Source organism: Cygnus olor, chromosome 11, assembly GCF_009769625.2.
Source record: "Cygnus olor isolate bCygOlo1 chromosome 11, bCygOlo1.pri.v2, whole genome shotgun sequence".
NCBI classification, from domain to species: domain Eukaryota; kingdom Metazoa; phylum Chordata; class Aves; order Anseriformes; family Anatidae; genus Cygnus; species Cygnus olor.
In genome coordinates, this window is record NC_049179.1 from 21,836,773 (window position 1) to 21,856,022 (window position 19,250).

Genomic DNA, 19,250 nt, shown 5'->3' on the forward strand with positions numbered 1-19,250 from the left:
TCGGTGGCCCGGGGAGGGGGGGGAGCGGGGGGGCGTCGCCGTGGAGACGGCGGCGGCCCCGGAGCGGCGCCATGGAGGCGGGCGGCGCGGGGGGGGCCTCGGCCTCGGCCTCGGCACTGGGCGGGCCCCCTGCCCCCGGCGGGCCCCCTGCCGCCGGGAACGGGAACGGGGCCGCCGGGACCCCCGCCTCCGGCCTGGCGCCGCGGGGGAAGCGGAAGAAGCGCAGGCGAGTGCGGCGGGCGGGGGCCGCGCGGGGAGCCCGTCGGTCGGTCGGTCTGTCCGTCCGTCGGTCTGTCCGTCGGTCCGTCCGTCGGTCTGTCCGTCGGTTGCTCTGTCCGTCGGTCCGTCGGTCGCTCGGTCCGTCGGTCGCTCTGTCCGTCGGTCCGTCCGTCGGTCCGTCCGTCGGTCCGTCGGTCTGTCCGTCGGTCGCTCTGTCCGTCGGTCCGTCCGTCGGTCCGTCCGTCGCTCTGTCCGCCCTGCCCGCGGCCGCGCACATAAAGCCCGTCCGTGCACGCTCCGTGTCCTGGTGTCTGTCCCGGGGCGCGGTGCCCGTGTGCCCTCAGCAGCGGGACGGGGCCCGGCGCCCCCCGCGGGACGCGAGCCCGCGGTAACGGCCAGCCGGGCCCCTGCCCCGGGGAGGCCTCTGGGGCCTTTCTGAAGCGTAGGAGGAACGCCGCGTCCCGTAAATCGTCCCAAGCGTGACGTGCCCGGGTCAGGACCACATCGCCTCACGGCTCACCGAGGCCGTGTCGGCACCGGGTCCGCTCTGCCCATGGGCTGCGTGGGGCGCGAGTGACACACGGCTGCAGGAAGGCAGTTGTGCCCTTCCTGCCCACCCACTCTCACATGGGCTCTGGTCGCCGCACTGAGCAGCTCTTGTTTGGTCTCTTTCAATTCCAGCGTCCCGTCCATCAACCTGACCAGCTGCAAGTACGAGAGCGGTAAGGCCGGGGCGCTGCGGTAAGGCCGGGGCGCTGCCACGTGCCCCTTGGGATGAAGCCCACCCGCAGCGATCTCTGCGTGCCCGGTCGGCCAGCGAGGAGTGCTGGTGTTCAATTTCCGCTGCGCGGTTGCTTTCGTTTCACGTGCTTATTGTTTGTAAGGGACTTGACTCCTGTGAAAATTCTGCACTTTGGGCCGAGGTGCTCTCTGCTTAAAGAGGCACAAAACGTGCAGCAGCACTGCAAGCTCTCACCACCCAGCACATCTGCATTTGCCGTGCCTCTGCTTAGATCGGAGAGAAAGGTTCGGCTGGGGGCAGTTACAAAGCAGGACTGGTACCCGTGCCTGGGGAGACGAAGTGAGCTCTATGAACAGCTTACCTTGAAGCGGGTGTTGGAACAGGCTGGATCAGTACCTGCAACATCTCTTTGCCATTCGTCTCCAGTGACGTGCTCTGGGTAACTGGTTCCTGCTCCTTGTCTTGCTCTTCTTGGCTACCACAAGCTGTATCTTAAAGGAACGATTTGACAGATGTTATTAGTCAATTTGCTAATGACTACTCTAACACTGCAACCACATAATGCATTGCTAAAAGTCACAGCCTTTAGCTGTGGTCAGCTAAAGGTCAGCTGTGCAAGGAGCACTGTTTTACACAGAGCGACAAGCCGTGCGTGTTCCACCTAGGGCTACGCTCGGTTTGGTGACAGGAGGTGGATGAGGATCCCCACCGGAGATGGTGTGGCAGTCTTCAGAAGCCTTGTATCTGCCTGTGTGGTATCAAACAGGTGGCGGATGCAAGCCTGCTGTAATTCAGAGGGTGCTCAGGGACCCCACAGCAAGAGGACTTACAGGGACGATGTTCCCCAGTGTACTTGCAGTCAGAGTCTGTAGTGAGTTAGCGTGGTAAAGCTTGTGGTTGTGATGCCTCCTGAAGGGTCCCACCGAGACCTCGTCACCTTTGAGAGTGGCAGTGCAGTCTGGAGAGCTTTGTTCCACGCTCCTGTTTAGTCTGGGGGTTTAACAGTCCCTGGCAGTTATATCCTCTGCCTGGCCCCTTGTCACGTGCTTTCTTTGGTACAGTGCGACGTGCTGCACAGTGCTGCGGGCTGAAAGAAGTGGGAGAAAACGAGGAGTGGACGGTGTACTGGACTGACTTCTCGGTCTCTCTGGAGCGTGTCATGGAAATGAAACGGTTTCAGGTAAATACCCCCATGTAAAGGGTGCCCAGCGGGAAGAACTCAGGAAAGGAGGATGAGACAGGGTTAGCGGAACAAAGCGTTGCAGAACAAAACAGAAGTGTCTAAACGAGCACCCGTGCACCCTCCTTATCTGTGTTGGTCCCAGAGTGCACAGGTTCACCAGCCACTGCTTCTGTTGTGTCCCTGATACGGCGCCCTCAGCAACAGTTCAGCAGTCAGTAGCACGAACTGGAAAGTTGCCAGCCTCTTTAATGCGGAGTGAAATAAATGGTTCTTTCGGACAAACTGCTCCCTTCCATAAGCTGCAGTATTTTAGGAAGGGAGAGCTTCAGGGCTGAGATGGAACGAGCAGATAAATCACACTGGTGAAGTTCAGATAAAGCGATTCTAGTGTAATCTTATCCTTGAGCAAACGTTCAAGGCAACTGCTCGCCTGGCTTCCCGTTCTGCTGCTTATTTCTTCATACGCTGGCTTTCCCTGGGTCTCAAGGACTATCAGTGATGATTCCGTTTTTCTTCTGCACCTCTTTCAGAAAATCAACCATTTTCCTGGCATGATAGAGATCTGCCGTAAGAACTTGTTGGCTCGCAACCTTAACCGCATGCTCAGACTCTTCCCCAAGGAGTACAATATTTTTCCCCGTACTTGGTGCCTGCCAACTGAGTGAGTGATACACATTGCTGCAGCAGAGAACAGGGGTGTGAAATAGGAAGTGGGAACTTCTATGCTTGACAGCTAGGGCTTGGACGTGGGGGGCCCCTCTGAGATTTCGTGTCTTGGCCTGGGCCTTCATAACCTTCCCTGGATCTGAACAGGGTGCCGAGACCCATTTCTAGTTTCACGCATCTTTAATCCTCGTTAGGTTGAATTAGGCTGTGGAATGGCACCTGCTACAACACACCTTGCTGTTTGGCAGGTTGCAGGCCAAAGGGCTAAATCTAAGAAGAGGGACCCACCCTGAAAGGCAAAGGGCACTGGGCTAGATGGGAAGCGTAATATCTGCGTTTCTGAGGGTCATGAGCTCACTGGGAACAGGAGAGGTAACAGAGAAGCATGCTGTGTCATGGCAGAGGATACTGAGAGTGCAGGTCATCATGCTAAACAAAATACTTGTACAGTTATATGTAAACTATCATCATATTATTCAAAGTTTGGGGCAGAAGGCCTGGCTTCTCTGATAATACACAGGCAAACAATCACAGAAGTGTAGCTGAAAGATACCAAAGAGCACTCCTAAGTTTGGGTGGTGTAAGGAGATAAGATATCCGTTTTCAGACAGGTTTTATTCTTAGCATTTCCTGCAAACCGTAAAGTAGGGCTTCCGTGATACGTTCTGTAGCTGAACTCACCTCATGTTTATGATGGTTTTCTTAATATCTGACCTAAAGCATCTTTGCTGAGATATCAGCGCTTTAGTACTTCTCCTGGAGGCACTGGCCCTGGAGAGCAGTGGTTTGCTGGGTTTTGCTAATAATACCAGGCACAGGAAGGCTATTGGTACAGGTCCTCTCAGTCCTCTCCTTCCTGGAGAAGACTAACCTAGTTCTCTCAGTCTGTCTTTCCAGGTTGCGTTTCCTGGACTCAGATCGTTCTTGGCACTGTTTTCTGGGATTTGTCCTGTTTGCCTCCCCATTTCCCTTAAATGTGGTGCCCAGTATAGAGACTGTGTTCCTCCCTCAACAGCAAAATACTTAACTGGCATGTGGGCTTGACTCTTCAAGGCATCGTACTCCCAATGGAGCTGCTCTTGAAGATCAGCCATGTAGCATCATACGTGAGCTCAGCTTGAGAGCCCCTGCACCCTGCTTAGAACATCCTGGCTGTTGCCTCCTGACTGTTTGCTGATGGGCTGGAAAAGGGGATGTAAGGACTTGTGACCTCCTCCTCCTCCTCCTTTGTAGCTGGGGCTTGTTTATTTTCCCCTGATCCTTCTGCAGCAGTGGAGCCAAAATCTTAACTGGCTTCTGTGTAATCAACGGTGACCGTTTCCTGTGAACCTCCTGGTAGAGGTGGAGATGTGTGCAAGCAAAAGTTGGAACCAGAAGAGCTTTGCCAGGTTGCACAAGGACTAAATGATAACTGATGTCAGTCGGGATAGTCGTACTATTTCTCTGCTGCAGAAGATTGGTCTGTACTGGCCCACAGCACCATAGTGTGAATATCTAAATGTTATCAGAGAGGTGAGGGGCTCTTTTACTGCAGCGTGTAACAGTCACCCCTTCGTTGTACAGCTATGGAGATTTCCAGGCCTACAGGCGCAGGAGGAAAAACAGAACATTCATCTGCAAGCCAGACAGCGGCTGCCAAGGGAGAGGCATCTTCATAACACGTAATCCAGAGGAGATCAAACACGGAGAGCATATGATCTGTCAGCAGTATATCTCTAAGGTAATGGAGATAGTCTTGAAATACAGGTGGAGGATTGCAACTCCTTAGCTCTTCCAGCACCCTGCCTCCTCCCTATGTCCTTTGCCCCACGTCTCCTGAATCTGCCAGGGGCACCGGTGTGGCTGCAGTGCAGCATAGCAAGAGCTTGCCTTTCTCCTCACTGCTGAGCTGCCAGGAAGTGGCAGCAGCAGTGCACGCAGAGCAGCTGACCTCCAGGAATCAGCGGCACGCCTAGCAATGTTCCTTTATCTCATGCTTGCTCCTGCCTTTTTTCTCACAGCCTTTCCTTATTGATGGCTTTAAATTTGACATGCGTATCTATGTGCTGGTCACATCTTGTGACCCACTGAGGATTTTTGTCTACAAGGAGGGCCTGGCCCGGTTTGCGACCATGAGGTACATCGATCCCAGCAGGAGAAACCTGGTAAAAAAGGGAGGTTTACAAAAAAACTCACGTAGTATCTATAGTTTTTAGACCCTAGTTTGTCCTAGGGGCATTCCAGAACGCAAAAAGGCGGGTACTGGTGCATTTTATGGGACCCAGGTTTCTTTCTTTCTTCTTCTCCCCTCCCTCTGCATCTCCTCCCCACAGCAGTTATTTCGGGACTGTCTGAAGTAGATGTACTCCCAGGTCCCACGTCTGGGCTGTTTACTGGCATTATCACAGAATCTTAGAGGCGTTCAGATTTGGAGGAACGTTGGAAGGTCTTGAGTCCCACATTCTGCTCTAAACCAGGTCACCAGTAAATTCAGATCTGGTTTCTCTGAGTTTCACCCAGTTAGGTGTTGAAAACTCGCACAGATGGAGACTCCACAACGTCTCTGGGTAACGCTGCTGCTGCTTCTTGCCTCTGTGAGCATTCTCAGGTCTGCACCTTTCTTTATCCGCCTGTGCTTCAGGTAGAAGAGGGACCTGAGAATTACCTGGTGGTAGTGGAACAGCCTAGGAAAGACAGGAAGGAGAACAGGGAAAGAAAGGTGTAGACCATGCCCATCTCTAGGTAGGGGTCCATATCCTGTAAAATCCCAAAGGAAGATAGACTCTAGTGTTGGATTGCTGCGTTCTGGTCACAGGCTGGCATGAGATACCCTGGGTTTCTGACTATGTGCCCACTTGTCCCAGAGCTGCGTATTTGTATGCCCTCCCGCACTCCGGTACATTTATATATTGGAGTGCTCTTTTGCTTTGGATGAATAAAAGAAGAGGAAGAATCTGCAAAAACATGCTGCAGCTTCTGCCCTGAGGAGTCCCTTGTTTTCTGGTGGGGCCACAACTGGAATGGCATCTGTGGAGCTTACGCCCATGCTCTCCCCCAAGAGATAGGACAGTGGTAGGGAGCAGGTAGAGCTCTGTTTGCTCTAACTTCTGGCTAGAGAATGAATCACCAGCGTAATTAACTCCTTGCTGCAAGCCACTGCCACGGAGAGGAGGCAGGGGTGGGTGAAGCTGGTGGCTAGGTTAGTACTAATGGGGCTGTTGTTTCTGTTTACACTCTGCAGTTGAGAGTTAATGAAAGGTCTCTCGCGGTTCCTCTCTCAGGGTGATATCTGCATGCATTTGACCAATTATGCTATCAACAAGCGTAATGCAAACTTCATCCAGGATGACACGATGGGCAGTAAGAGGTATTGTCTCGTTCAGGTACCACAATGGCTAGTGCACATCCTGCAGGAAAGCTGTGTTGGGGACATTGGTTTACTTCCATCGTTCTTGGGGGAAACGTGGTATCACAGGTGAGCTCTTACCATCTCCTGTCCTCCACACAGGAAACTCTCTACCCTGAATGCTTGGATGATGGATAACAGCTACAACACAACAAAACTCTGGGAAGATATTGAAGATATTATTATAAAGACTCTTATTTCAGCTCACCCTGTGGTGAAACACAATTACCAAAGCTGCTTTCCTAACCACGCTACTGGCTGCGCCTGCTTTGAGATACTGGGTTTTGATATTTTGCTAGACAGAAAGCTGAAACCTTGGCTGCTGGAGGTGAGGAAAAGTCTCCTGCTGTGTTGAAGCAGCAGATAGCTGAGAGCTTGCTTGTCTGGGGAAAGCTCCAGAACAAGGGGTGGTGGGATGAACAGAACTTACTTGACTAAACTGGGCCACCTCGCTCACAAAATTAAACAGTCTATGAAGACAAGAGGCTAAGCAACCTCAATTCATCAGATCTAAGAACCTGTTCCCTGTACACCCTCTCTAACAACAGGGAGTTTCCTGAATCTTGGAGCTCCTTGATCTGCAACAGCATCCTGAATTTACGATAGCTGCCCTACTCTTGGAGTCCTGTGGGGTATAGGAGCTGAATGGCCTGCAGTGGGGTTGAGCATCACACTGCAGAAGGGGCAGAGGGACAGAACCAGACACTGCTTGCAGCCTCCTGCTTTCTGTCGCTGTTACAGGGGAGAGCATCAATTGGACTCGATCCTTGTGGGTCCCTTCCAACTCAGGATATTCTATGATTGATGGAAAGTGTACAGTGGGGCAGGCTGGGGCCAGCAAGCCTGCAGCTGGCAGCACGGTCTGGGAGTTGGTCTCCTGGGGCTGGGAGTTGCCAGGTTCGATCAGCTGCTTGTTTTGGCAGGTGAACCACTCTCCCAGCTTCACCACGGACTCTCGCCTGGACCATGAGGTGAAGGATGCTCTTCTCTGTGACACCATCAACTTAATAAACGTGCATGCCTGTAACAAAAGGAAAGTGCTGGAAGAAGACAAACAGCGGGCAAAGGAACGACTCCTCCAGAGCCATCAGGCTCCCCGTGTATCCAGGTATTGCTCTTCTGCATAGTGCTGCAGGTCCCTGGTGAGGAGAGCCGGGATGTGACACTAAAGCTTCTAGGGGCTGTGGCACTGTAGGGCCTCTGAGAAGAGATCGCCCAAGCCATCTGCACCATGGACAGGAAGAGCCAGATCTGGTCCCTGGGGGCGAGGAGATCTGAGACTGCCCGTGCTCTGGCCTCTGGCCTGTACAATCTTCCCCATCGAACTGTGCCTGCTCGTCACGTCCTTTTATTGCCGTCAGGCCGTGCCAGCATCCCTGGGCTTACAGTGACGCTCACAGGACAGACCGCAGCACTGCTGCAGGGGCTGGGAGCACCCCGGGGCACAGGGCCCTTCTCCAGAGCAGGGTTCCTTTCTCAGGGCTGAGGGTTTTCCCACCCTTCTTTGTCTGCATGTCCTTTCATGATTAATTAATCCACATGGCCTCCTGAGGCCATTTTAGATGAGCCTGCTGCCCGGGCTTTTCCTGCCACACAGGGCAAGGCAGGAACTCCCTCCAGCTCCCATTTCAGTGAGGAGACCCGAGATAACTACAGGCTGGAGAAGCTGAGCGTGTCAGCCTTATACACTGCATGTCCCTCAGCTGCCCCAAGGTCCCTGCTGGCGTGAAGATCTCCCAGCTGAATGCGGAGTGGCAGGCGTTTCTTGTATAGGCACACTGTGACTAAGCTTTTCTATTAACTGGGTTAAAAAGGCTGAGGGGGCAGGTTGTGAGCCTGGAGCAGGGGAGACACCTGAAAACACCAGCGTTCTACATGTAGAGGATGAAGAAGTGTGGGCTGTGCTAGTTCCCTGCAGTGACCCTGTGTGAAACGGGCTCCCAAATGGGGAAGGACGGGGAAAAAGCTAGCTAGGCCCTTTGTCTCTCAGGCAGTAAAAAAAATGGAGTCTCCCATCGCAGCTCCCTGCCTGCCTGTGCTTTCTCCTGGTTTGCAGACGCGCGGAGTTAGAGAGCAACCAGGCAGCCTGGCTGTCCCAGGCAGAGGAGTATGAGAACTCGCACCTGGGCAGCTACCGGTGCATTTATCCAGCGTGTGGAACAGACAAGTACGAGCCATTTTTCAAGCAGAGCAGCTCTCTCTTCCAGGAAACGGTATCATCCAAAGCACGAGAGGAGTGTGCCAGGTACATTGCTCCTGCAGAAAACCCACCCCTCACAGGGGCGGAACAGAGACCGCTTGCTTCCGATCCCTTCTTGGGAGTGACTCTGTTGTTTAACAGATGTAAGTAAGCTGGGGAGAGCTGGAAGGAGGAGAGTCTGCATGTGCTATGTTGCCATGGCAAAGCAGCTTCTTTAGTGTGTACCTTTGAGAGGCAAATGCAATATTCCACTGACTTTTGGACTCTGGAGACACACATTGAAAGCGTCCTCCACCCTTCCCACCCTGCTGGCAGTCCCAGCCTAATTCATAGACATTTCTTATAGCAGTGGAGTACAGTAGTCTCTCTTAAAAGCACTCCTAGCCCACTTAGCAAATTTCCATTATGATCTATTCACTACAGAACTTCTGACTGCAGTAAAATGTCCTCAGGTTGAAGTCTTTGCAGTGTTTTGCTGTTATGGAACCAGTGACCAAGGCAGTTCTTCCACGGCAGGCAGCAACTGGAGGAAATTCGCATGAAAAAAGACAAGTTAGAAGCTGTTACCAGGAAGAAGAAAAAAGAGAGGAAAGAAGAGCTGCAGGGAGAGTCAGCCATGGACAAACCCCAGATCCCTAGCAAAACCACAGCTTCTATAACCCACCTCACCTCCAGAAGCACCAAGATGCAGGATAAAAAGGTCCTTTGCTCTAGTCAGTGCTCATCCATGGGTCTCTCAAAGGCACTAACAGGGCTCTCAAAGGCAGGAACATGGCTCTTGGAACAGAGCCGTGGGTGGGTGTCTCCTAAGGAACAGAAGTACGAGGTTGGAACTCCCCTCCATGAAGTCCAGAGGGTTGAGAACTTGTGCTGGGAGGCACTTGTAAGCACCAGTGTTGCCCTTCCCTGCCGTGCCTCCCACTGGGATCTTCATCCCACTCCATCCCGAAGTCTGTAACTCTTTTAGGGCTCAGAGCAGTCTGTGGCTTTGTCTCTCTTGCCCATTACTATGGCTTCAGCTTTGTTGTAACTTGTGTGTTTCTTTCCTTAGATACAGCAAGTGCAGTATGACTCCACGCGACCCCAGGATATTGTGGAGGATGAAGAGAAGAAAAGAGTGAATGCTCTTCTGAAGCGTAAGAACCTAATCCGAGGCCTGGGCATCATAGATCAGCTCTCCCGGCTGCTCCCCACAACTGACAGATCAACTGACACCCAGAGATCCTCTCCTGTTACATCCAAGATCCAGGTAACTGAAGATTGCCCAGGTCGGTCCTGCAAGGCCAACATAAGAGACAAGTCATTCGCGGGAGGATCGTGAGGAGTGAATCATGGGCATTGAGCGTCTCTGGTGTGGCTCAGTTAAATGAGATCCCACGTAGTGTCTGGGTCCTTGGGTTTTCCTATAGTTCTGTGACTTTGTCTCTTTCCAAGTGGGTGCACGGGGGGATGCCGATCACCTGCATAGAGCCCCTGGACACCTTTCCCCAGAAGATATTGCTCATTGCTATTCCAAAGAACAGGCTACGATAATACTGCCTTTTGGACACTGCTCTCCCCAACATGCAGCATAGTGTGGTCTGCTCCTTCAGTGCCATAATATGAATCTCCTGACTAAATAAGATGAATTCCTAGGAAGGAGTTCTTACAAGCTAGGGACACTAACATGCTAGGAGCATTAAACCACTACGAGCACGATAAAGAAGTAAACAGAACAAAGAGGGACTGGAGGGAAGCATGGAAATGTCTAAAAAAAAAAAGTCAGTGTATTCTGCACTGCAGACAATGCCTCTCCCTAAATTATTTGCCCTCTACATTACACGAGCCCCCTCCTAGGGAAGGTGATGGGTCCATTACACGTGTTCTGATGCTGTTAGTGCCCGTGCTGGAAACACCACAGAGCTCAGCCCTCGGTGCGGGGCTCCCCCTTCACAGTCATCCTCACTCTGCAAGAGCATGCTACAGTGTAAACCCTTGGCTTTGCTGCTGTCATGTCTTGGATTATCTCAGGGTGCACAGCTGAAGGAAGCTGGGCTGCACTGAGGATTGCACCAGGGGAACCTGGGGATGGACCTAGCCTTAAAGCAGATCTGTTTGATTGTCTCAAACTGAGTCCTGGCTACCCAGCCAATTCCCAAACCAGGCTACTGGTGCTAGCTGTCTAAAACCAGATGAGGAGGAAGCCAGCAGTCCATTATGTGTGGAGTCCAGCAGGCTATAAGGGCTGTAACGGAGCACTGTTGGTGGCTGATGTGTAGGGAAGTGCTAATTCTGGACCAGCAATTAATGAAAAACCTTGCGAGAACCATAGCCTCTTCCAGTGGAACCATCTGCTTCCAGAAAGGCCTTCCACTCCCAGCTGGAAGGGTAACGCACCTCAGAAGGATGCTGACAAAGTCCAGATACCAGAGTTGCAGTAATTATTCAGGACGTAGGAGTCTTCTAGTACCTTATAACAAATCGGAAATGGTCCTTTTAACGTAACAGAAGTTTAAGATACGATTTGATCTGTAAGAAGTGATGGTAGCTGCCTTTTACTCTGAGACAAAGCAGAACGGAACCACAAACTCTGCCTAAACTCTGGACATACTTTTTCAGCAGCAAAGGATTATTTGGGGCTGGGTCAGATCCTTCATCACTGAAGTCTCCCCAGCCAGCTCTGGCATTTCTTTTCACAAACCCCACTCCAGCTCAGAACAATGTTATGGGCAGAGCCTGGGAGTCTCTGAGCACTGCTGCAGGCAGATCAGACGGGCAGCTGCACTGACCCCTTAGATGGTTTCAATCTAAGACTGCGAGCATACTGTGCTTGGGGAGAAAATGCAACAGAGATGCTTTAGTGAGCACCTGTAGGTGACTAGGGAAGATTTTTCCTTCCTTCCTCTTGCTGAGGCCTCCAGAGCTAAGCTGCGGCTGCTTTCTTTCCTTCCAGCCGCAGTTTCTCTGGGACGCACTCCAGGGACAGAAGGCCCGCAGCCCGATGACGCTCATCCCCCTCTCGCTCCTGGGAGGTGCCGTCCGGCCTTTGGGGCACTCGTTCACGCACGAGCCCAGCACCAGGGCCCAGCCGCCAGCCGGCCAGGGCTCTGCCCCTGCCGCCGTGGGCACGCTCTCAGTTCGAGGCCAGAGCATCCCTTGCCGTGAGCAGTGCGAGGCGCAGCACAGCCTCCAGCCACGGGACGGGGGCTGCCTGCAGAGCCAGGCTGCACAGACAGCAGGGGTCACCCAGCCCTGCACCAAAACCAGGGGACTGCCGCTGAGCGCCCAGCAGCTCCCTGGAGCCAGAAACAAGGCTGAAGGATGTGAGTACGCGTTATCCTACTTTGGTTCTGCCTTTGCACACCGGAGGCTCACATCAGTGACCGATGAGGGGCAGAGGTGATGCCCTCGGCCTTCCTGCCCCCTCCGAGCTCCGCAGCAGCCAGGTGCGGATGCCCGGCCCGGCTCCCGCTGCCCGCCCCGCACGGCACTGATCCGGGCAGGCCCAGCGCCGGGCCCCCGGCCCCGCCGCGCCGCCCCCCCCCCGGGGCCGCCCCTCCCGGCTCCGGCCATGGCGGCGCTGCTGCGGCGCGGGCTGCGGGCGGCCGCGCTCCTGGCCGGGGCCCCGCGGCGGGCGGCGGCGGCGTGGCCCGGGGACCCGGAGCCGCCGGACGCGGCGCTGGAGGAGGCCGAGAGGTGCGGGGCGCCGGGGCCGGGGCCGGGGCCGGGGCCGGGGCCGGGCCGCTCACGTCTCTCCCCGCAGGGCGCGGAGGCGGCGGGCGGCGGCGCGGCTGCAGCGGCTGCGGCGGGAGCTGGGCGAGGGGCGCGGCGCCCCCGAGCGCACGCTGAGCTGGCAGGCCATGGAGCAGATGCGGTGAGCGCCGGGGCCGGGCGGGCCGGGCCGGGGGGGCGGCTGCCGGTGACCGTGCCCCTGCCTTCAGGTTCCTGCGGCGGGAGCTGCCCGAGGAGTGGCCGCTGGAGCGCCTGGCCGAGGGCTTCGGCGTCAGCCCCGACGTGGTGCGCCGGGTGCTGCGGGGCCGGGGCCGCCCCCCGCCGCGCCGCCGCCTGCGCCAGGACGCCCGGGCGCTGCGGGCGCTGCGCGCCGCCGCCCCGCCGCCCCCGGGCCCGGCTCCGCACGGCGGCCTGGAGGTGCGCGCCCCCGACGGCACGCTGCTGTACCGGCTGCCCCGGGCCTGGGGCCCCGGCTCGCAATAAACGGTTGAACGGGGCCCGGCTCCGCCCGCTCTCTCTGTGCGCGTGCTTCCCGGCGCCGCCCGGCGCGGCGGCCGCGGGCTCCGAGGCGGCCCCACGGAGGAGGGCGCGGCCACGGCGCTGCCCGAGCCGGAGGCGCGGTGCGGGGGCAGGAGCTGAGGGCCGGCACGGCGCTGCCCCGCGCCCGGCTGCTGCGGCCGGCCCACGGCACGGCTCGGGACCGGCACCGGCTCGGGACCGGCTCGGGACCCGGGGGCGGGGCCGGGGCGGGGCGGCGGAAGCGGCGGATCCGGTGCCGGGTCGGAGCAGCGCGCGGCGCTGCTGCCGGGGCCCTGCCCGCCGCTGGGGGCGGCGCTGCGGCGGCTGCGGGGGGAGCGCGGCCCGGCGGGGCCCTGAAGCGGGGCGGCGATAAAAGGCTCGGGCCCGCCCCGCCTGCGCCTCCCCGCGCCGTGCCGAGAGCCGCTTCCGCCGCGGCGGGTCCGGGCGGGGGGCACCGGAGGGGCCCCGGGGGGTCGCGGCCCGGCGGTGCCGTTCCGGGGCTGGCGCCGGCCCCGCCATGGCCTCGGCCGCCCGCCGCGACGTGCCCGAGCCGCCCGACTTCGGCATCCTGAAGCGCCTGGCGCGGGACCAGCTCATCTACCTGCTGGAGCAGGTCCGGCGGGGGCGAGGAACCGGGACCGGGACCGGGGGGCAGCGGGGACGGGACCGGGACTGGGGCCAGGGGGTGGCGGCGGGGACGGGACCGGGACCGGGGGCGGCGGGGCTGGCACCGAGACCAGGACCAGGGGGCGGCGGTGGGACCGAGACCGGGATGGGGACGGGGACAGGGACAGAGACCGGGGGGCAGCGGGACCAGGACCGGGAGCACAGTGCCAACCCGGGCAGGCAGGGCCGAGGCCGGGGCCCGGTGCGGCCCCAGGCAGCACCCACCCTGCGCCCCGCCGTCACGCAGCTCCCCGGGAGGAAGGACCTGTTCATCGAGGCCGACCTAATGAGCCCCCTGGACCGCATCGCCAACGTCTCCATCCTGAAGGTACCGCAGGGTGGGCGGCCGGGCCCGGTGCTTCCGGCACTGCCCGCTGACAGCCCCGCGCCTCGCCCCGCAGCAGCACGAGGTGGACAAGCTGTACAAGGTGGAGAGCCGGCCCGCCCTCAGCACCAGCGACCAGTGAGTCTGGCCCCAGGCGCGGCCCCTGTGAGGTGGAGGGGGGCCGGGTGCCTCGTCCGCTCGCCAGCTCGGGATTTGCCTCCCCGGGCCCGGACGGGCCTCAGCGCGGAGCTGCCGCGGGGAATGGGGCCGGGGCAGGCAGGGCTGTGCACCCGCAGCTCTCACGCCCCTGTCGCTCTGCTCGCAGGCTCTGCTTCCTCGTCCGGCCGCGGGTGAAGACGATGAAGTACATCGCCGGTGAGTGCGGGCAGCCCGGCGGGCAGCCGTCGGCCACCTGCTGGCAGCGGTGACACCCCCGCTCCGTGCTGAGGCTGGGGGCTGCTGCGGGGCCTCCCCAGGAAGGTCAGCAGCGATGACGAGGGGCGTGTGGCACGTCCCACGCTGCGCGGGCTGCAGTCGGTGCTGTGCACCGCCAGTACCAAGCGAGCTCCCGCAGGTCCTTCCAGCCCGCAGGCTGGCCTTCCTGGGCCGTCAGCTGGCCCCGCTCCCAGGGTTTTGCTTTCTGCCTGAGGTATTCTGGGTCCAGTGGGGAGCAGGACCCCAGAGCTTATCCTACAAGGGGATTGTGCCCGTTTGGGGCGGTGGGCAGTCCTTGTCCATGGGGGCTGCAAGCGTTCTGTCTGCAGATATCGTCAACGCTGACAAGATGTCAGGCCGGAGCCGCAAGTACAAGATCATCTTCAGCCCCCAGAAGGTCAGTGGCTGCTGCTTCCACCAGCGCCCCGCCGCGCTGTGCCTGTCCGGCCCTTTGCTTTCCCCCCAGAAACATTTAACTAAAGCAAATGGGGGGGTGTCTGGGAGGGAGGGCGTCCAGTCCGCTGCTGGGAGCTCGCTGCCTGCCTCGGTGGGAGCCGGGCTGAGGGCCTCCTCCTGTCTTGCAGTTCTATGCCTGTGAGATGGTGCTGGAGGAAGAGGGAGTCTTTGGCGGTGAGTGGGACCATGGTGCCTGCTTACCTCTGCCCCGAGGGCTGGTTTGTGGCGGCTCTGACACCGCAGCACCCCAAGGGAACCCCAGTGCGGGCATCCCAGGCTGGTGGGGCCTGGAGCCGGGACAGCAGCCGCAGGCCCGTGCGAGGCTGCCCGCTGCAGGCGGGGGTGTGCACGCCACAGCATCAGTGCCTCTGCCTTGACTTCTGGGAGGGGCGATGGCCTTGCCCCTGCCTCGGTGGAAGAAGGGAATGAGTCCCCTCGGGAGGCCCCGTCTCTCTGTTCTCCCCCTCTGTGCGCGGGGCTGCCAGGATTCCTGGGGCTGTTCCTGCTGGGGGCTGGGTAACTTGCCTTTCCCTGTCCCGCACTCAGATGTCACCTGCGATGAGTGGTCCTTCTACCTGCTCCCCCTGGACGAAGACATCATCAGCATGGAGCTGCCCGAGTTCTTTCGCGACTACTTCTTGGTCAGTAGGACAATCCTGCCGGGATGCTGCCCTGCACGATGGCAGCCTTCCCCACGCTCGCCTGCTGGGCCCAGGACAAAAAGAGCTTTGTTCGGGGAGTCGATGCGTGGTGTCCTGCTCAGTCCTCTCAGCCCCTCGCTGCAGGACCCTGCTGTCCTGGGGTGGATTTTGCCTGGAGAGCTGCTCGGATGGGCTGTGGTGCCTCCACTTCTCCACACACAGCTCCCCTGCCCTGGCCCCTCCAGTCCTCCCTGGGTGGCTCTGGGCACCTGGCGTGTTCCCGTGCATCTGGAGTGGGACCGAGCCCACAGCTCCCCCAGCCCCAGTCCAGCTCCCGATGCACGCAGTCATTTCCAAGCCGGCCTGCCCAGAGCCGCTCCCCGATGCTCCCGTGCTCCCTGCAGGAGGGAGATCACCGCTGGATCAACTCGGTTGCTCGAGCCCTGCAGTTACTGAACTCCCTGTACGGGCCATTCAGCAGCGCCTACGGGATCGGGAGGTGCGCCAAGGTGGGTGCAGCCGCAGGGCTCACGCCGCCCCGGCCGGAGGCACCCGCTGTGTGCCCCAGGGAGGCTGCGTTGGCACCAGCCCCTGCTGCCCGCTGCGGCCCTCAGCAGGAGCAGGGAGCAGCTCTGCCACAGGCGCTGGCGCGCTTTTCCCCTTGCAGATGTGCTATGAGCTGTGGCGGGAGCTGGAGGAGGAGAGTGAGGGCGACAGCCAGGGCAGGAAGCCGGAGATCGGGAACATCTTCCTCATGGACAGAGGTGGGGGCTGGATCAGGCTGGAGCAAGGGGCGGCGGGGCCACGGCCTGGCAGGGGGAGCAGTTTGGGACACACGGGGCAGCAGGCAGCCTGGCAGCGGCCGGTTCTCGTTGCAGACACGGACTATGTCACGGCACTGTGCTCCCAGATGGTGTACGAGGGGCTGGTGGACGACACCTTCCGCATCAAGTGCGGTAGGTCGCAGGGCGGCAGTGGGGTGACGTGGGGCCATTCTATTGTTCTGTGATCCAGTCTGTGATTCCATTACTCTTCATCCTTCTCTGCAGGCAGTGTGGATTTTGGGCCAGAAGTCACCTCCTCTGACAAGAGCATTAAGGTGCTGCTCAACGCCCAGGATAAAGTGAGTCCTGCCCTCGTGCCGTGGCGGTAGCGGGTCATGCTAGCGCTCCGCGGGGCACCGGGAGGGGGCTGAGCAGGGAACGGCCGGGAGCCGCTGGGCCTGGGGGCGCAGGTTGTGATGGGTCGGCTGCGCAGAAGCTGCGGTGCTCTCTGCAGGTCTTCAGCCAGATACGGAACGAGCACTTCTCCAGCGTGTTTGGCTTCCTGAGCCAAAAGTCGCGCAACCTGCAGGCACAGTACGACGTGAGTACCGCCCGGCCGTGCGGGCACCCACGGTGCCTCCCTCTGCAGCCGCCTCACTGCCCCCATGCTCTTCCTTCTGCAGCGGCGCCGTGGCATGGACATCAAGCAGATGAAGAACTTTGTCTCCCAGGAACTGAAGGGACTAAAACAAGAGCATCGTCTGCTGAGCCTGCGTAGGTGTCGGGGCTGGGACAGCAGGGCCCCCCCAGGGAAGCGGGGGGGTTGCAGGGCGCTGCCAGCCCGCGGGAGGGGCAGAGGGTCTGAGCAGTGGGCAGGCAGCAGGGGCCATTGGTACATGCAGAAGTCTACGGTGGGGCTCGGGGGACGAGCTGTACACGGAGCCCGTTACACCTCCAAAGTGAAAAACTCTTGGCTGTGCAGATATTGGTGCCTGCGAGTCCATCATGAAAAAGAAAACCAAGCAGGACTTCCAGGAGATGATCAAGGCTGAGCACTGTGAGCATGGTTCTGTGTCTGTCGTCACCCCCTGGCTCCCCCAGCCTCATTGCCCCACGTCTGGGCTGTCTCACAGCCTGGCTGCCCCTTACAGACTGTTCGTGTTGGGGTGGCTTTTGAGGTCTTAAGCAGGGTCAAGCCCCATCCTTGCAGGGCTGACACGTGGCTGGGCAGGCGGCCCAGCATCACAAGCCTTCCCCTTCCCGTGGGGTTCAGGCAGGGAGGCTGAGCTGAGACCCTACCTCAGCTAGCTGGTGAGAGCCCCGGGAATGGGTGAAGTGACTCTGCCTCTCCCCCCGCCGCAGCTCTGCTGGAGGGTTTCGACATCCGAGAGAGCACCAGCTTCATCGAGGAGCACATCGACCGGCAGGTGAGAGCCGTGCTGTGGGGCAGGCCGTGCCCGGGGACACGCGGGGGCTGGCAGCCCACTCACGCCGCCTGCTCCCGTGTAGGTGTCCCCCATCGAAAGCCTGCGCCTCATGTGCCTGCTGTCCATCACGGAGAACGGTGAGGGGGCTGGCAGCGCCGGGTAGGGGCAGCACCATGGGCCTCGGGCTCAGCTCACGGCAGCATCCTGTCCCCCCAGGTCTCAACCCCAAAGACTACCGCTCCCTGAAGACCCAGTACCTGCAGGTGAGCCTGCCTGGGGGCCCGCCGCAGGGTGAGCACGGGACGGGGCGTCCCTGCCTGCCTGCTGCTCGCCATGGGGCACCACGCTGCGGCGCTCCCCGGGGATGTGCCGGCTGGCTGCAGGGGTTGGCACAAGCCACGGGCTCTGCCTGCCCTAAAGGGGTGCCCTAAGCAGCCTCCCGGGGCTCCGCCCGTCCCCGCGGAGGTGGCACGTTGCTGCCTCGCACGTGCTGGCAGCCGGGGCTCCGTGCTGATCCAGTCGACCCCTCCCCAGAGCTACGGGCCCGAGCACTTGCTGACCTTCCACAACCTCAAGCGCATCGGGCTGCTGACCGAGCAGGCGGCTGGGGAGACCCTGACGGCTGTGGAGAGCAGAGTCAGCAAGCTGGTGACAGACCGAGCGGCTGGTGAGAGCCGGAGCCATGGGGAGCCGCGGGGCAGGGCAGCCCACCGCAGGGAGCTGCCGGGCTGGGGGCAGCCCCAGAGCTGGTGCTGGCCCTGCTGCCCCTTCTCTGCCGGAGCCCGGTGCCCGCACGGCTGCTGGGCCCCAGCTGGCAGCTGCTGTGACACATCCTGGGGCTCTGAGCTGTTTTTGTCTTTTCCAGGAAAGATCACAGACGCGTTTAATTCCCTGGCCAGGAAGAGCAATTTTCGAGCCATAAGCAAGAAGCTGGGCTTGGTACGTCCTCGGGGGGCTGCTGCGCTGCCCGCTGCTGGCCGGAGAGCTGTGCCCTGGCCTGGCCCCAGAGCTCCGCAGCCCCTGGCTCCGTGTGTCACACTCTGGGGCTGCCGCTGGGCGCCCGGCTCGCCTCGCCTGCTGCAGGTGCTGCAGCCCCACCACAAGTGCAGGGCCGTGCCTGGCGCGGGGTGTGATGCGGGGACCACCCCTCCGCGTCTCTGCCGTCGCACACCGAGCACCGCGTCTCCGCAGATCCCCCGGCTGGACGGCGAGTACGACCTGAAAACGCCTCGGGACATGGCCTACGTCTTCGGCGGGGCCTACACCCCGCTGAGCTGCAAGATCATCGAGCAGGTGGGCCCGGGGCTGGGGGGGAGGGCGCCCCCGCCGCCCCTCGGGGCCGCTCCCCGGGGCCGGGGCCGCCCGCAGCGCCCCCTGAGCCCGCTCCCCGGCGGCAGGTGCTGGAGCGGCGGGGCTGGCAGGGCCTGGAGGAGGTGCTGCGGCTGCTCAACGGCACCGAGTTCTCGGAGGCAGGTAGTGCGGGCCGGGGGCGGCGGGCCGGGGGGGCGGGGGACCGGCACCGCGCTCCCTCCGTGCCTTGCAGGCGCCGCCGAGGCCAGCCCGGGCCGGGACTCGCAGCGCACCGTGCTGGCCGTGTTCCTGGGCGGCTGCACCTGCTCCGAGATGGCGGCGCTGCGCTTCCTGGGCCGGGAGAGAGGTGCGGGGGCACGGGGCGGGCGGGACGGCGGGGGCGCGGGGCCGAGCCGCGGGGCTGAGCCCGGTGCCGCCGTGTCCCCGCAGGGTGCCGCTTCATCTTCCTCACCACGGCCGTGACCAGCAGCGGCCGCCTCATGGAGGCCATGGCGGAGACCCGCGCCTGAGGCCGCCCCCCCCCCCCTCAATAAACCGCGTCCGTGCCCGCCCCGCCCCGCCTCCTGCTGTCTGCGCGCGGGCGCACGCGCGGTGGCGCTC

The 19,250-nt window shown here is 60.2% G+C and overlaps 2 protein-coding genes across 6 annotated transcripts; both read left to right on the forward strand.

The window, feature by feature from the left end:
* Nucleotides 1–38: 38 nt before the first annotated feature.
* On the forward strand, nt 39–12,600 carry TTLL6 (tubulin tyrosine ligase like 6). 4 transcript variants are annotated; one of them, XM_040569697.1, is made up of 15 exons: nt 39–226; nt 901–941; nt 2,023–2,141; nt 2,675–2,805; nt 4,374–4,530; nt 4,811–4,954; nt 6,071–6,156; nt 6,298–6,523; nt 7,119–7,303; nt 8,252–8,440; nt 8,912–9,095; nt 9,447–9,644; nt 11,328–11,697; nt 12,138–12,248; nt 12,316–12,600. In XM_040569697.1, exons 1-14 carry the CDS (start codon nt 72–74, stop codon nt 12,221–12,223), a joined length of 2,271 nt encoding a protein of 756 aa, XP_040425631.1. In that variant the 5' UTR covers nt 39–71; the 3' UTR covers nt 12,224–12,248; nt 12,316–12,600. The 4 variants fall into 4 exon arrangements, with proteins under 4 accessions (XP_040425631.1, XP_040425633.1, XP_040425632.1 ...); XM_040569699.1 differs by lacking the exon at nt 8,252–8,440; XM_040569698.1 differs by lacking the exon at nt 4,811–4,954.
* A 370-nt stretch (nt 12,601–12,970) lies between these two features.
* On the forward strand, nt 12,971–19,202 carry VPS33B (VPS33B late endosome and lysosome associated). 2 transcript variants are annotated; one of them, XM_040570292.1, is made up of 23 exons: nt 12,971–13,238; nt 13,539–13,619; nt 13,696–13,754; nt 13,942–13,991; nt 14,381–14,448; nt 14,636–14,681; nt 15,054–15,148; nt 15,553–15,657; nt 15,816–15,912; nt 16,027–16,104; nt 16,198–16,271; nt 16,427–16,513; nt 16,596–16,686; nt 16,895–16,969; nt 17,275–17,339; nt 17,422–17,476; nt 17,556–17,602; nt 17,874–18,006; nt 18,205–18,278; nt 18,531–18,632; nt 18,737–18,812; nt 18,883–18,996; nt 19,080–19,202. In XM_040570292.1, exons 1-23 carry the CDS (start codon nt 13,143–13,145, stop codon nt 19,157–19,159), a joined length of 1,848 nt encoding a protein of 615 aa, XP_040426226.1. In that variant the 5' UTR covers nt 12,971–13,142; the 3' UTR covers nt 19,160–19,202. The 2 variants fall into 2 exon arrangements, with proteins under 2 accessions (XP_040426226.1, XP_040426225.1); XM_040570291.1 differs by having other exon boundaries at nt 12,973–13,238; nt 13,693–13,754.
* Nucleotides 19,203–19,250: the final 48 nt, after the last annotated feature.